Below are 18,017 nucleotides of genomic sequence, written 5' to 3' on the forward strand. Positions count from 1 at the left end.
GTAGAATCTAAATTATTCTTTAGGGGTTGTGAAGTTGGAACTGTGTTGTCTTTGAATGCAACTCTATACAGACACTTAGAGACCACCAAAGCCAAATCCTGTTTTAAAATACATTTTGTTTGGCCAGTGAACATACAGTACTTTTAAAAGCTTTGGGTATGATTCCCTTTAGGAGGCATACATATTCTTTGGTACTCTGCATTCCTACCAATTCCTATTATTTTAATCAGCCCAATTTACACATGTTACTTGCCTGACCATATGGATATTTCAAGTTGCAATGCTTAGTGTAGATTTTGACTGTGGGTTTTTGTGATTTTTTTTTAAGTAGTACATCTCTAATTCAACATAGTAATAGAATTTCTAACCAGCACAATAAGGCATGCAAAAATAAATAAAATGCACACAGATTAAAAAGGAAAAAATATAACCGGATCTATTTGTAGATGGCATAATGATCTGCATAGAAAATAGTAAGAAACAATGAAAATAACTTCTAGAACTATTAAATGAGTTTAGCAAGTTTAGCAAGGGTACAAAATCAACATTAAAAATCAATTACATTTCTATATACTAGCAATAAACATATGGAAACTGAAATTTAAAGAACAGTGTCATTTACAGGTGCTCAAAAAAATAAATATTTAGGTATAAATAAAACAGAACTTGAAAAGAATCATCAGCTGAAAACTATAAAATGCTGATGAAAGAAACTAAAGAAAACCTAAATAAGTGGAGATGATGTACTAATTATATTCATGGATTAGAAGACTCAACATAGTAAAGATGGCAGTTCTTCCCAAATTGATCTATAAGTTTAACATAATTTCCATCCAAATTTTGGCAAGATATTTTGGAAAATATAAACAAGTTTCTTTTAAAGTTTACATGGAAAGGCAATTAGACTAGCTAATAGAATTTTTTAAAAGGATAAAATGCGAGAGAACATTCTACCCAATATTATATTTTACTACATAGCTACAGTAATCAAGACAGCATAGTATTGAAAGGATAAATACATAAATCAATGGAACAGAATAGAGAACCCAGAAACAGACCAACACATGGATAGATAGCTGATTTCTGACAAAGGTGCAAAGGAAGGATTGTGAGTAGAGGGAGGACTGTCTTTTCAACAAATGGTGCTAAAGCAACTGGACACCTACAGGCAAAAGCAAACAAACAAAAAACCCCAAAAAACACTATAAGCCTCATATCTTATATAAAAATCAATTCATAATGGATCATAGGTTTGAGTAAGTAAACCTAGAGCATAAACCTATAAAACTTTTTAAATAAAACATAGAAGAAAATCTTTGGGACCTGTAACTAGGTAAAGAGTTCTGGCCGGGCGCAGTGGCTCATGCCTATAATCCTAGCACTTTGGGAGGCCAAGGCGGGTGGATCACCTGAGGTCAGGAGTTAGAGACCAGCCTGACCAACATGGTGAAACCCCATCTCTACTAAAAAAAAAAATACAAAAAATAGCTGGGTGTGGTGGCGGGCACCTCTAATCCCAGCTACTCAGGAAGCTGAGGCAGGAGAATCGCTTGAACCCGGGAGCTGGAGGTTGCAGTGAGCCAAGATCACACCATCACACTCCAGACTGAGCGACAGAGTGAGACTCCGTCTCAAAAAAAGAAAGTTCTTAGATATGACACAAAAGGCACTATCTATAAAATTTTAAAAACAGATAAATTAGACTCCATCTCAACCAAAGCCTTTACTCTATGAAAGACCGTTAAGAGGATGAAAAGACAAGCTACAGGCCAAGAGAAAATATTTGCAAAACACAAATGCGACAAAGGATTTGTATCTTGAAGACACAGACACTCACTCCTTGCTTTGCACAGCAGTGGGACCATAAAAATGGCCATGCAAGCTGAAACCACACAACACAATCTTAAATCTTAATCAGTGGTAAAAGTTATGATTGTTCTATGACCTTTAAAAATTTGTTAACTTTCTTATTATTGGCAACAAATGTACAGGTAAATTTTAAAAGTAGTAAAACTAATATTTATTTAATACATTGTAATTTAAAGCATTAGAAACTTTTAGAATTAAAGTGCTTTATATCTTTGTAAAAAAACATCAGTAATAGTTTAAGCAGTGTCTTCTCATGATGTAACACAACAGAGCAAGCATCCTTTCTTTGCTTGGCGAATTGTCATATTCCTTTCTAAGTTTGGATCAGCTTTTGACGTTTTACCTTTTGCATTTTCAATGTCATGAGATATCTTTAAGAATTCCTTACATGTGAAGATATATTTCACTTCCTCGGGGACATCTTCCTTCTTTCCTTATTTATGCCAACAGTTTTGCTGTCACTAAATTTCTCTGGCTGGATGCATATGTAGAGTCTCTTGTTTGAATGGCAGCAGGATCAACATTCTCAGTCAACCATTTCATCTAAAACCCCACAAATGGTTAATTCAAATTTCACTTCCAGTGTTGTAAGTTTTTGTTTCTGTGCTGTACTTTCATCTCTGTGGCCAAGTCTCTCTTTCAGTTATCCATTTTTGTAAAATGTCAAGTGGGTTTATTACTGGGAGACAAGGAGGCAACAAAACCAAACATTTGCTGCCTGTCTTAATAAGAGATGTGCGATGGTCAGTCATGAACAAATTTTCAAAAAAGTAATTGGTCAATGACCATATACACATTTGTTATATTGTGATTTGTAGACTGTAAGAGGGAGTACTTCATGCAATCACAGTTAATATGTCATAAGTTCAATTTGAACCATTTAAGCCATGGCAAGTGGAAGTCATAAATACTGAAATTGTGCAAAAGTGAGGGCTGCCTATGTAAATAACTCTCAAAAGTCAATAGTTAAAAAAAAAAAAAAAAATCAGGCCAGGCGTGGTGGCTCACACCTGTAATCCCAGCACTTTGGGAGGCCGAGGCAGGCAGATCACGAGGCCAAGAGATTGAAACCATCTTGGCCAACATGGTAAAACCCCGTCTCTACTAAAAATACAAAAATTAGTTGGCTGTGGTGGCACGCGCCTGTAGTCTCAGCTACTCGGGAGGCTGAGGCAGGAGAATCCCTTGAACCCAGGAGGCGGAGGTTGCAGTGAGCCGAGATCACATCACTGCACTCCAGCCTGGTGACAGAGCAAGACTCCGTCTCAAAAAAAAAAAAAAAAAAAAAAATCAAATTACACAGTGGGCAAAAAACATGAACAGACATTTCACCAAAGAGGATATATGTTACAGATAGCAAATTAATACCTGAATATATGCTCAACATCTTTAGCTGTTAGGGACGAATTAAAACTATGATGTTAAATCACTAAACACCCATTAGAACAAGTAAAAAACATTTTTTTTAATCCTGACAATATTAAATGCTGGTGAGGATTTGGAGAAACTACATCTCTCATACATAGCTAATAAGAATGTACAGTGGTACAGTCACTCTGGAAAATAATTTGGCAGTTTCTTAAAAGAAAAACAAACATACAATACCATACAACCCAGCAACTGCATTCTTGGGCTTTTCTCCCAGCAAAATAAAAACATATGCCTACAAATTCATGTGTACATGAATGTTCATAGCATCTTTACTTGCCAAGTCAAAACCTAGAAACAATCCAAATGTCCTTCAGTGGGCGAATGGTTAAATTGTGGTACATTCATATCATGGAACATTACTCAGAAATAAAAAGGAACAACCATTGACACATGCAACAACTTGGATGGATCTTCAAGGGAATTACGGCCTGAGTGAAAAAAACCCATCTCAATGGTTACATGCTATACGATTTCAATTATATTCTCAAAATAACAAAGTTACAGAGATGGAGAACAGATTAGCTGCTTGTCAACAGTTAGGAATGCAGTGACGACAAAAGGAGGAGAGGAGGTTTGGTGTGACTATAAGGTAGCACAAGGGATCTTTGTGCTGATAGAACAGTTCTGCATCTTGCTTGAGGTTATACAAATCTACTCCTAATAAAAGCACATAAAACCACAAAGACACAGACACACACAGACACATATGCACACAAGGGCATGTAAAACTGGTGAAATCTGAATAAGGTTTGTAGATTGTACCAACGTGATGGTTTTGATATGATATGCCATGCTGTATCATGTTATGTAAGATGCTATCATTGGGAGAAACTAGGTGAAGGGCAATTGGGGCCTCTCTGTCCTATTTTTGCAACTTCTTATGAATCTATAATTATTTAAAAATAAAAAGTTTAAGAAAAAATGACCTCCAATCCAGTGGCGTCACTTTTAGGAATTTATCCAGGATACACTCACACATAGCTGCAAAGAAGTATACACATGAATGTTCACTGCAACCCTATTTATAATGGCAAAAAGACTATCCTCAACCCAGACTCTCTCCAGTGTTGGCACAGCCATAGGTTGACAGGGTATGCAGCCAGTTAAAAGGAACAAGACATTTACTGTATAATGAATGCTTACCTCAATTAAAACATTTTTTTAAAGAAGACAATGATTTCCAAGATATACTATTAAGGGGACAAAGTAAGACATCTAATGTCTGTGTTAGAGAGGTATTTATACATCAGCTCATTATCCACAGAACAGGCCTGGAAAGGTCCCAGGAATCTGTACGTAGTAATTACCTCTAGAAAGAGAAACTGGGTGCCCTTTGAATTTTGTAGCATGTGAATAAATCAATATTCATTAATCTAAAGATTCCCACTACTGCCACCATGGTTTCGTACTCGGGTCAGTCACCAAGACTTTATCAAGTAATCTCTCTCTCTCTCTCTGGTTTCCACAGGATTACTTTGCCACAATGCTGTTTTCCTCTTTATGTTCCTCTTGACACTGTATATATTAATGTAAACCACAGTTCTAACATGTGACCCTTCCTGATGCAATATACCTTCTAGGACATAAGTTTATTCACCACTCTGAAACAGAAATCTCTCATGAGCAGCATACCCCAACGTATCAGTCAGGATCCAATCAGGAGGGAGACAGAAACCACACCAGTCGTTTTTTTTTTTCCATAAAATCTAGATTCTGCACAAACTAGTAATTTGAATAGAGAAAACTAAATATAGAAAATTGTTAATAAAAGATGGTTTACTAAAAGTAATAAAGAAGATTCTAACGGGTACGGAAATAACAAAGGGAGAAAGAACACTAAGAACTCAAGACTCACTCCCCAGCACTATTCCAGGGCTGAGATTCAGAACTCTTTGGAGAGGGCATAGTTGTCACAGGAACTTGGGCTGTAGATGGAAGAAATTTACCAAGGGGAAAGGCCAGAGCTGATGGAATCAGAGCACCTCACCCGGTGGTAGAATCACTGGAGGTTCTGGGTAGGCCAAAGGTGTTCTGTAGGGACATTTTACCAGGCAGCAGAGAAACTTGAAGGAAGGTGTGGGCCACTCTTACGAAGGCTGTTGAGGTGAGACTGACCTTCTGCAAGCCAATCTGCTGGCAGCCAATCAAATAACAGCACATCAGGATCAGAAAGAGAAGCATTTTCCCCTTGCTATTGCCTGTGTCCCTCCAATGAAAAAGCCTTAACACCGAACCTGCTCGCAAAGGAGAAACCTGTACAAGCGCTGAGTTTCAACACTGCAAAGCAAGGTGTACCTTAGAGCTCACAGATAACAAATTGATAACTGGTACACCCCACAATTTTGAAGATGAATTACAGTGTGGTGATTACTATAATTTAATGGTGTGCTGATGTTATAAAAGTATGGAAGAGGGAAAAAGTGAATTTTTAATTACTCTTTACTAGATAATTGCTATGACTTCTTAGTCTTCCATATATATTTGTGTGTGTGTGTTCATTTCTTCAGATATAATCTGTGATCATCCCCATACAGGTAGATTTCAAGATTTTGTAGTATATGTGTGGAAAATGAAGATCTGATTTTCATAAATCAATGAGAACATGGATAACATTGATGTAAACACATCTTTGCTTAATTAGCTTTAAGAGCATTAATTCTGGTCTATTTTTTTCTCATATGGGATAATACTAACAACAGCAAATACCTTACGCTGTTCATAATGTGAAGAATCACAAAAACACACATCTGTTATTTGATATGTACAAACTAAGGTAGATTTCACAGATGTGAATTTGAGCTGACTCTTGAAGGGTAAGAACACATTCCAGGCAGGGAAAGAAACATTTACAGAGGTATGGAGATGCGAAAAGGAATGGTGGGTTGAGAGGCTGCAAAAGAGTGTATGTGGCGCTCACGTCTTTGGGAGGGAAGGATTAGATGAGGCTGAAAGATAATTAGGCCTTAGGTTTTGGCTATAACCCACAAAGGCCTACTTAGTAAGTTTGAGACAGGGGCCAAGGAATCTGCATTTTAATCACACAACTACCTACCATTGGATGCTAATGCTCATGACCCACACAAGACAAATACTGTATAAAAAGATTTTTACTTAGTGCTATAAGTCTCCAAAGTAGGGCATACACACCTCAGGGGCCATGCAAGATAATTCAGTGGGGTGCTAGAAGAACATATTAAAATACATATTTGTATTTAAATTCAACTTTATTAATAGTTAATATATGGGTACAGATGCCTTCATCTGATCTGTATATAAGGTGAGGGGAGAACAAGACCTGAAAGTGAAGACTTATCCCCTCACGTCCAGCATACCATGACAGATAACAGTTTACAGATACCACACAAAATGGAAAGTGGCACAAAAAGATTTCGAGGAAAAAAAAAAAATCAATAGATTAAAAGATAACAGTAATAATGCAAGCAAATGGGAACAAGGAAATGGCAGAGTTAACCCTTCTCCTAAACCTGTATTAGCTCTTTGCCAAATTACAAGGATAAAAATTATAAAATCAGATGACTAGAAGTCTGTGAATACTTTTAGAAAAAAGTTTGTGCCACATAAAGAACATTTTGAAACATCTTGAATATTAAAAACATTGTATTTTGTGCTTTTGTGGCTGAAAACATATTACCTACCAAAACTTTTGTATCTTCACAATGTAACTTAGAAATAATTTCCTGACCTATTTAAAAATCTCTAAAACCTCAAAAGAAGTTGTTTTAAAAAATACTCCAAAGTGCTTTAATGGCTTTTAGAAAGCTACTTGTTAAAAATATGTAAGTTCTGATTAGTTGCAAGAACAAATGTTGTTCATCTTCCATGAAGGCAAACATTTGTTGTCACTAGGGTTGTGAAATTTAGAATGCTTTCATTCACTCTACTCCTCTGGCTCAGCTGTCACTTCTAAGTTTTGCTAAGATAGCTTACTTTAGTACTGATAGACTAGTGTGAGATTTTTCCATGTATTATCTTTTCTGCTTGAAGATTACTTAACACTTATGTTATAAATACCCAGTCACTCTATCAGAGAATACAGGCCTTTTGTTATAATTCGCTGCCTGTTTAAAGTTTTAAGTTATTTTCCTTATGTGAAGTTATACACACACAGATATAGCGTTTGGATCATTACATATCCTCAAGATCAATGATCTTACCTGAAAAAGGGATTCTTGGTTGCAGTCTGAAGTCTAGAGATGTAATTTTCTTTTTCCTTTGTAAATTCCTCTTTTTACCCTGAAATTTAAGAATTTGAATATCTCCTCCATGTTTAATAGCATCTCAAACTCAACATTCCAAAACTAAATTGATTCCTCCAGCTGTTACCACTGCAAAATCTGATCCTTACACAATCCTCCCCATCACAGTATAAACAGAAACTCCATCCTTTGTTACTGAGGAAAAAAAAAAAAAGAAGTGTTTTTGATTTGTATCTCACACATTGTAATCCTATCCATCTATTTTCAAAATATTTACAGAATCTCACCATTTGTTTTCCTCCACTGATACCACACGGGTCCAAGCCTGTGTCATTTCTTGTCTATATGGTTGCAATATCCAATGATCTGGTCTCTTAGCTTCTGCCTTTGCTACCAACAGACAGATTGTATTCTTCAACAAGGTTGAGTCAATTACTCTTAAATCACATATCACTCCTCTGCTTACAGCTCCTCAAATGGCTTCCCATATGTATCAGCAAATTAAAGCCAAAAAGTCTTCCATTCATCTACAAGTCTCCGTAATCTTGTTCACTACTGCCTCTGCCCTCATCGCTCACTCTTCTTGCTCCCTCCACACTAGCCAAGTGGATTCCTTAATGGTCCTTTAAATGGCAGGTATGTTCCTGCCTGCCTTAGACTTCTGTTCCCTATCTGGAATGCTTCTCCCCCTGCCCTTGCTCTCCCCCCACCACCACATATTTACCACACTAGATACCTCACTTCAAATTGCTGATCAAATGTCTTATCTGAGATGTCTCTGACCATCCATATAAAATATTAAATCCTGCCACTACCTTATCCCAACGTAGCCTAGTCACTCTACTATGCTTTAGTTTTTTTTTTTTTTCTGTATTACTTATTACCACCTAAGACATATTTATTCATTTACTTCTTTCCACCAAATAAAGGAACTACCATTGCTTTGTTCACCCTGTATTCCCAGCAACTAAAACAGTACTTGTCACTGCAGGAAGTAACAATAAATATTTGAATGAAGTTTATCTGCCCAGGTGTGTCCCCACACTCCAACCCCACCCATGTTGCTTGGAACCTATTAGAGTGAGTGACAGCCCTTTCGAACTAAAGTTTCCTATAGTATTTAGTAATTGTGCCCTCCTATATCGTTTCCCTTTTTCTCCTTGTGGTTCTTCACTTACTCACATTAAATATCTTAGACTCGTCTTCTAGGTGTTTTCATTTTTGAAATCTCCGTGTCTTTGGATTTTTACTTTTCCAAAGATAACTACTTCTACATGATATCCCAGGCCACTATTTAGTCCCCAGTAGTGGCCATGCCTCTCTTTTTCTACCACATTTTAATGTGGTTTAATTGCTAGAAAGTTTATTGCTAGAAAGTTTATTTTATACTGACTGAATTTTCTCAGGTGCTTTTTCAAAATTAAAGTTGTCATTCATCTCCACCAGCAATTCTTTTTCACCATCCATTTCTTCTGTGTTCCTGTTCTCTCTAGATGCTATTTTTCTTTAGGTTTCCTTAGATATTCTTCTTTGTCCACTCACTCCCCATTTAGCGTAAATCAAACTGTGGGATACTCTGAGTGGAAACAAACTTGTGAGCAATAGAAGGCAGTTCTCTTCTGTAGGCTGATTATCTACTAACCACCAAGTTGCCACTCCACATCACAGATGACAGGAGGAAAATCTCTTCCAATCTCTTTTTTGTTTTTTTGCTATTTACTTCCCCTCCCCCAGAGCCTCACAGGGAGATGTGGAATTGAGCCCACCATGCAGCAACCAAACAGGTACTCTGAAGCTAGTCTTCCTAGTACCATACATACGAACTGCACCACTTTTCCTCTAAATCCATGTATCTTTGAAAGCAAGGCTCTTTCAGTTCAGATCCTTGCTGAAGGCTTCATAGCTGCCTGTCTCTAGACCTTCATCTGGATTACAGGAAGAAAATCAAAGCAAGCTCTCTTTTCCATCTTCCGGTAAAATCAAGGGACTGTATACACTCTTATTTGCCCAAAGGCTCCAAGCTCACAGCAGCTGCTCTATTCGAGAGAGGGTAGTTGACAGATGGAAACAGAGATTGAGGGGAAGGAATTTAAGATACATAATCAAACCATCTCCCTGGAACCTGTTTATGATGAAAGATGTAACTAAGTTTAAAAGTGGGTGGAAAATAAATAAATACAGGGTGACAAGATGAAAATACAAGAAAGAGATACAGTAATAGTGCAAAATGCATGACAGACTAGGAAAGGTGTAGGAGAAATACATATGAATGGACAAGTCCCTGATGGGTGACAGGATGTTTAAAACACTGGAATAGGAGGAAATAAAAGATTCTTACATGCATACAGGTTTGTGAGATATAGCATTAAGAAGTCCATGGCTTCTGTTTCCTCTGCCATGAAAAGGTGAGGTCACTTCTGGGTGAAGAAAGTGTAAAGCTGGATCATAGCTGGATCATAACATCTAAGGAATTGGCAAGGGAGTGAGTGAGAAGGAAAAACTCAAAATCAATCGCCAAAAAAGAAAAGGTAAACAACTTCATGCTTGCTAACATGGAAATGGATTTGGGTAAGATTTAGATAAAGTTCAGAATAGCATCTAACCATCTCACTATAGGCAAAGAAAATTCACAACCTCCCAAGAATTGTCCCCTAAAACCCAGAACAAAGCAAACTGAGGAAATCAGCCAGCCCACAGAAAAGTCAAAGGAAAATCCTCAAGAATGAAAATCCTTTCCTACCACACCAAAATCTCCAGGGATTCCTTTTAGCCAGCCACCCACCATTAGGAACCGCTCAGGATATTCTCTCTTAGTAATGAGTTGCACATACAACTGGGGGAAGTGACCCAACACTGGCACTTAATGAAACCTTATTGGGCAGAGCTCAGATGTTCCAACAAAGGTTTTACCCACGTTCAGTATCACTAAGCGACAAAAGTAGCAAAGAATACAAGAACTAGCCTCACATGAGAGCAAACTTAGAAAATAAGACTCAGAGGGTGGGAAGGCTGTCAATAGTGTCTTAGTAAAAGTCCTCATCATCTGGGCTAATGGGACAAGTACGTAATCCTTTTTTTTAACAATTTGGATGTTGGAGAAACGCACTGAAATGATCTATACCTTTAACATTTTATTAATTCATCTTTAAATATATTTTCATCTTTAAATATCTAATCAAAGTTTTTAAAGCATGGATCCTGTAAAGCTAATGCCAACCAGTCACGTTACCTTCTCCTTGTTGCCATCTTTTTTCTCACTCCTATGCTTGTCATTCTCATTTCAACACCTACATGAGTAATTGCAGCCCCATAGATCCTTGACTCCTCATTTTAATGAATACCTCCCCGTCTCTATCTCAGTTACTTCCAAGGTCTTGACTTTTTCTCATCAATATCAGATCACCTCTGAAGTCTTGACTTCACAGATTCCATCCTCTGACCACCTCCCCCTATCTTTCAGGCTCACTTCACTGTTATCAGTTCACACGACAGCACCACTTTCTCATCATTCACCACCGCCCCTCTATCATGTATTCCTTGAACAGCTTAGATTCCATGTTTCAGTACTACAATTATTACCTTGAAAATATCTTCAAATCCCTGGCCTGCTTCTACTGCCATCAAAATAGCTTAAAAATCTAACTGCAATTCTCTATACCTGAAATCAAGCAACTAAATGTCACTGGAGAAAAATCACACTAGGTTTGCCTAGCTTTGCTTGAATTCATGACAACCCCAGAAGCATACAACGCTGTCCAAATTAGTATTTTCCCATTAAGCTAAAGTTTTCTTCTCCTCAAATTCCTAAATGAAACTGCTTTAAACTACTTTAATGCATCTCAAATTTATTTCACCATCAGTGACCCTTACACTTCCTTTTTGTCCTCAGTAGTGCATTATGTAATAAAAATATATTTTCTAAAAATATAAACATTTTAAAATTGTGATATAGTCAAGCCCTTTAAAAACATTAGTGATGCTTAATTGTGCTAAAACAACTGAATGAGCCACAAGGAAGTTCACTTGACCTCCCCCCAACCATTTACACTGACTCAATAAACACTTTCAAACTATTCCATTTTCAAGGAAAATGTTTGTGTTATTCAAGAGACAAATAGATAGCCATTACACTTAGAGTGTTAACATTGTAAACTCCATGAAGGCAGTTCTTCTGTGAGTATCCATTACTATATTTTATGAAAGTGAGTATGTTGTATAACCCAATGTTTTCACTTGCACTTTGTTGGCAAAATAATCATGGTCCAATAAAATATCCAAATGTAATCAAAAGTATCTCTCAAATGTCTTCTGCTTCACTATGGTCTCAGCCCTATTTACATTACTTATGTAATAGAAATCAGCATTCTCTAGATGAGGGTTAATTATAAACTATAAGTAATTCTGTGTCAAAGGATCCACAAGTAATTATGAGACAGATTCAACAACAAAGCCTTCTTCAGAGCTACTTTACATTGTTTTCTAGGGTCATTTAAGAAAATAAAGAGGAAAAATTATTCCAACTCACCATAAATGCTGATCATTACATGATTAAATATGAAAGTACTTTAGAAAATGAAAGAAAAAATGCTTATTTGGCAATGTGCTGTTATTTATATACTAGCACCTTTGAGCCTTAAAAAAATTTAACAGCATTTACAACACATGCTATATCTATTTTAGCTATGCAGATGCTCACTGAAAAGCAGATAATCAAAGGAACAGAACAGCAGAATAAAATACATATTTAGTGGGCACTTATGAATTGAATAAAAATTAAGTTTGAATATAGCCCATTAAACTCATCATTAAAGAAATTTTGTTGCAGAAGATTCACAATTATTGGTACCACTGACATGGTGATGCTGTTAATGCTCTGATTATATGAGTACAGTTTGTTTTGAAACTACAAAATGTTAAAATCAGAATGCTCAAACTGTAAAGGTAATGTAATTTACCCAGGACACACTCTTAATTCTATTACAATAATAACATAGAATATTTGACCATAATCAAACTGTAAGTTCAGCAGAGCATGAAGCTTGCTACCATTATGAACTATGATTCTATACATGATTTAACTTGTTAACAGAAACTGTAAACGGTTTTAACTCATTAGTTTTCAAAGTGAAATTTGTATTTCATTTATTCCTCAGAGAAATACTATGCCTGACAAATCTCAATAATCTTTTCATGTAAAGATAACATTCCAGCCCACAATACAGCTTCTAACTTCTTGGTATGAATGTTTTTGGGGGATTGAGGACAAAGGGAGAATGGAAATGTCCCCAGTGCTCTTAACACAAAATAGGGCAACATGTTTTATTTACAATTAAACCTAAAATTTAAGAGCCCACCAAACTGGAATCAGAATGAGTAGAACAGGCCAGGCATGGTGGCTCACGCCTGTAATCCCAACATTTTGGGAAGCCGAGGCAGGTGGATCACCTGAGGTCAGGAATTCAAGACCAGCCTGGCTAACATGGTGAAACTCTGTCTCTGCTAAAAAATACAAATATAGCCAGGTGTGATGGTGCACACCCATAATCCCAGCTACTCGGGAGGCTGAGGCAGGAGAACTGCATGAACCCAGGAGGTGGAGGCTGCAGTGAGCCGAGATCGCAGCACTGCACTCCAGCCTGGGCGACAGAGTGAGACTCCATCTCAAAAACAAAGAAAAACAAACAGAATGAAAAATAAAACAAAGAAAACAAAACAAAGAAAAACAAAAAGAATGAGTAGAATATGTTATCAGTTCACATGGCATCCAAACTTAAACTCTAATTAAGAACCACTTTGAGAAACAGCCCCAACTGGTGGTTAAAAATCACTTACAGTGCTTACTCTATGTACCTGAACTGCATTACTTATTAAGCATTATAATCAAACTCAGGTTAAACAGAAGCTTTTAGTACATCTGAAGTGGACAGAAATGGAATTCAATGGCAAACAAAATCCTCAGACAGATCATTTGCTTAAATTCGACAGAGCAGGAACCCCACTTTTTGAATTTTGGGAATAAAACTAGTTTTATTTCATTAGCTTTACTCATATGAAAATGCTTACCACTTATCAGTAAATGGCACATATTTGTAACTTCCAAGATGCCCTTATAAAGATTACCTAAAATAATACATAGACACCCAAAACACTAAAAAACCTGCAAGTATTATCTATTATATACTAACTAAATATAAGTCTTTACACATCTATTATACATTTTCAATTTTTCCTTAGTTATTATTCCAACAGATATAAACAATGCTGGGATCAACATACTTGCAAATGTGCCAACAAATATGCCCGAATATATAGGACATGGCATCTCAAAATTCCCACTCCAATTCTTAAGTCAACTTTAGTCATTTCTCCACTTTTTATTTCTATCATTAGAATAGCTGGGTGAATCTCAAACACAAGTGAATAAATAGTAGAAATTCATTCAAGTAATACTCAGGCTAATGTAATTAAATTTTCATGTTGTACTTTTTTAAAGAAACAGAGCAGCTGCCAACTTTTCAGCTGAGAACAAATTTCTATAGTTCTTATTTTATAAATTACTTTTCAGCATTCTATATGGACTTTAACCAGACAAACCAATAATTTCTTTATTAAGAATCCTTTTTTAAAAAGTATGTGTATATGAAGGGCTTTAATAAACTTCCAAAAAAATTAAAAATAAAAAATTTAAAAAGACTTATCTTACTCATAATTTTGCATTTAAACAAGCAATTTCAAAATACAAAGTTTAAAGCTACTTTCTAAGCCATTAATTTGACCTTTTATAAATAATTGTTGTATTTGTAATATTATAAAATACACTGCTAGTCTCAAAAAATTTTATATACTTTAGTTCAACAAATATTGCTCCCCACTCCTCCAAAAAAGAACAATGTAATCACTTTAATTTTTGTTAGCAGTCACGAAAATTTTTATTTAGGAAAAATATTCCCTCAATATTTATGAGATAACGAATCTTGTTTAAATGAATAGTTTACTTTTACTTTTCTGTGTAGACCAATTTAAAAGTATGCCACTTTCCTTTCATAAGCAAATTGTATTTGTCTCATTCTACATGGCAGATCAAAAATTAATACTTCTTTCTGCCTTAAAAATTTTGAGATTTTCCTCATTATTAATTAGTTGTTTCTATATGGATTACTGTTGTGCTGCTAAAAACAAATGTTAGTAAAAGTCATGGAGACATGGGAAAAAAACAAACTATAATACTAGTTAATAATGAAATACATTAAACATTGTTTAAATATTAAACAGTAAAATACTCCTATATTAAATAAATAATTAAAAATTGCATTTGTCAATGGAAATATAGGCCAATACCACCAATAACAAGGATGGTCTAGTGCAAAGGATGGCCACAAAACAACAACAACAACAACAACAAATCAAAAACCACACACACATACAGAAAAGAAGGAAGAGGAAACACATTTAATACTGGTATTGTTTTCAATAACAAATTAAACCAGTGATTCTGAATCCTTCCTGCACATTCAAATTACCTGGAGAACTTTAAAAAAAAAAATACTGATGACCAGGTCTTGTCTCAAATTACATGAAAATGGGAATCAAGATTCAGGCATGGATATTTTTAAAAACTCTCCAAATGATTCTAAAATGCAGTCAGGGTTGAGAACAACTGATTGAAACCTACGTATTTCTTACTGTTCCCTGACTGAGAAGAATTTCCTGTAAGTATATAAATAGAACTTTCCTTTACGGTTGGGCATACAAGGGTATCTCCAGTTAGCAGTAACTTACGGAGGGGTAAGTCAAGTTATTAATTTATACTTCATTTCCATTAAAATATCTACTTATACCTCTCTTCATTCCCTGTAATTCTGTACTCTCAAACTCCAAGACCAAGAAGAGTCAAACTACACTTTTATAATAAATTTGTTACATTGAAAATACATTATTCATTCATGCATATAAGTATTTACTGAATGCCTACTATGTGCAAGGCACTGTGTTAAGTACTGCTCTACAGGACCATGTCATGGGAGAATAAATAGGGACTGGCTGAAAATTTTTGTTTTTTAGAATAAACAGCTAAAAAATAATGGAATGAAATTAATTACATGGACCTAAATAAGAGACTAAATTGTCAAAGAGAAAAAGAGGTGCTTATACTAAGGGTCTGATTTTAAGATAGATGGTTATAGCATATTTGTCCTTTTCCTAATGTTCCTTTACAGTATTTCCATAAGCCTTTGAATATACATAAGGCAAATTCAAAATAGAAAAATAAACCTCGTTCAAAGTAGATGTTCCTAATTTTAACCACGTTCTGTCTCAAGTAAAGTTCATAAACAAGTACAAATACCAAAAATCTTTATGGGAAGGTAGTTCATATTGACTTGTAGTAGTCCTGACAAGTAATCTTACATAAAAATATCACAGATTCTGGTCCTTGACTATTTCATCATGGAGAAAGTTTACACAACATGTAATTTATTTTGGAAACAGATTTATATGCTAAGAAAGCCTAATGTGAACAAATTTGAGTTTTCTTTTATCTTTAAGGAAAGAAGATGCTACGAAGGAGGAAAATAGGGGTAGAATCTGTTCAAACCTTGTAAGTATGCTAAAATCTAGTAATTTAAAATGCTGACTGTTCTGAAAAGCCTTGCAAATATCATGTGAATAAATATCTTTTCTAGTTACTAGTGGTATGAACTATGTGATTACTTAAAAAATAATTTCTTCTCATTTTTGTGACAGTGTTAAATTTCATTAAGAAGCTAGATAATGTCAGCTTAATACCTATGAAAGGCCTAAATGTTCACCAAAAATATGTTAACCTAGGAGAAAACTGCTGGGAATAAAAATGGAGAAAAAAATGATGTAAGACTGTGATCAGCAAAAATTCCAATGGCAAAAACAGTTTAGGAAAGTAAAGCCTCCTAGTTGCTTTTAAGGAAAAAAAAACAAAGTGAAATCAAGGTTCAAGGCAAATGGTCACTTGATGTACCTTGGATGCAACATTTTGTCTAAAGTAGAGAAATAGTAAAATATTTCACTAAGCTAAAATATACTTTTTCTATTTTATACCATATTGAATACACACATAAAAATACCAGTGTTTTTCTCTTGTTTCTTTTCAGACAATTAAGCAAATGTTTTCTTTGGTGCCTGGGAGTTTATCAATATTTAGGGATAATGGAAGATAAGAACTCCAAGACTGACAAGCTTAAAATAGAAGATTCAAAATCCTATACCATAAAAATTAGAATCAAAAGTGGACTAAAGAGAAAAGGAGCTTAAAGTTATACTGCAATAGGGCTGATACATATTCTTCCCCCAAATCATACTCTGGCTCCCAAAATAAAAAATACTACAGCCTATTGTGGTTTTAATCTGTGTTTTGAGATTTTTTTCAAATGGAAAGATATTACAGATAGAAACACATCATTCTAGGTTTCAAAATCACCAAACTCATTGAGAAGAATGTACATTCATTTAAATGTAATCATTTGTAAATAAAGACATCTTGAAAAGGCTGAACAGTTCAATCAAACTGAAGAATTGATCTTGATTTTTCATTATTCTTTTTAAATAAAGAGCAAGTGTAGATATAGTGTACATACAAGTTGACATTCTGATTCATTCAAAATAGTCACATCCCTTTGCTTGGTTTTGGATGTTCCAGAGACTAAAATTTAATACCATTCATAACATAGTATTTTCAGTAAAAAGAATTATAGAGCAATGAAAAATCAGAAGATGGCTCAGAGAGCCTTATAATCTCTAAATATACACACATTTATAACCTGCATTTATTTTCTAAAGAAACAAATTTTAAGTAATGCTAATTTAACCAATGGAGAAAAAACTTCTATCAAAATATACAATTTCCATTACAGACTAGAAGGCTAATTATTAAAAAAATAGTTGTAAGCCAAAAAGTTTGCTTATATGGATGACAGGCATCATCTCCTTGAAGCACAAAGCATCAAATAAGGTCTTATAAAAGATCAATCTGTGACCTTCTTCATTTTTAAGTTCTTGATAAATTCATAAAGCTTGAGTCTCAATTTCCAGAAATGGAGGGGCCAAATAATTCAGAATCTCAAGTGGGATTTATGCTTTACCATGTACCTGAAAAAAAATATTATGGTAGGTTATAATGACTATAGGAATTTTAGAATTTTTAGAAAAATGCATGTAAAAACAAGCTGACATTTCTTAAAACTTAAAATCAACAGAATAAAATGCTGTTTTCTAGAAAACTAGAAATATAAAGACTTCTGGAATAAGCTAGAATTAACACTCCTCTTATTAAGTAATATAATCTAAGAGCTTCTAGCTAAAATAATATATGTTTCACATATATCATGAGAGACTTGCACCAAAAATGTTACAGATTTTAAGGAGCATACCTCAAAGAGAACCGAGATGCAGTGGTATTTACTGTGATCATATGCTGTTCTTAAATTTGCCAATTATAAAACTGTTATTAACGTAAAGGGCTTTATGAAC

General features: G+C 35.0%; 1 protein-coding gene across 1 annotated transcript in view; it reads right to left on the reverse strand.

Annotated features, from left to right (window-relative positions):
- Positions 1-14,421: 14,421 nt before the first annotated feature.
- The window catches only part of CDC73 (cell division cycle 73), a 132,108-nt gene continuing 128,512 nt past the window's right edge, over positions 14,422-18,017 (reverse strand). Inside the window, exon 17 of the mRNA XM_003264496.3 lies at positions 14,422-17,636. Coding sequence (XP_003264544.1) covers positions 17,600-17,636 — 37 coding nt within the window. The 3' untranslated portion in view covers positions 14,422-17,599. The remainder of the gene's footprint in view (positions 17,637-18,017) is intronic.

This window comes from Nomascus leucogenys, chromosome 9 (genome assembly GCF_006542625.1).
Source record: "Nomascus leucogenys isolate Asia chromosome 9, Asia_NLE_v1, whole genome shotgun sequence".
Lineage (NCBI taxonomy): Eukaryota > Metazoa > Chordata > Mammalia > Primates > Hylobatidae > Nomascus > Nomascus leucogenys.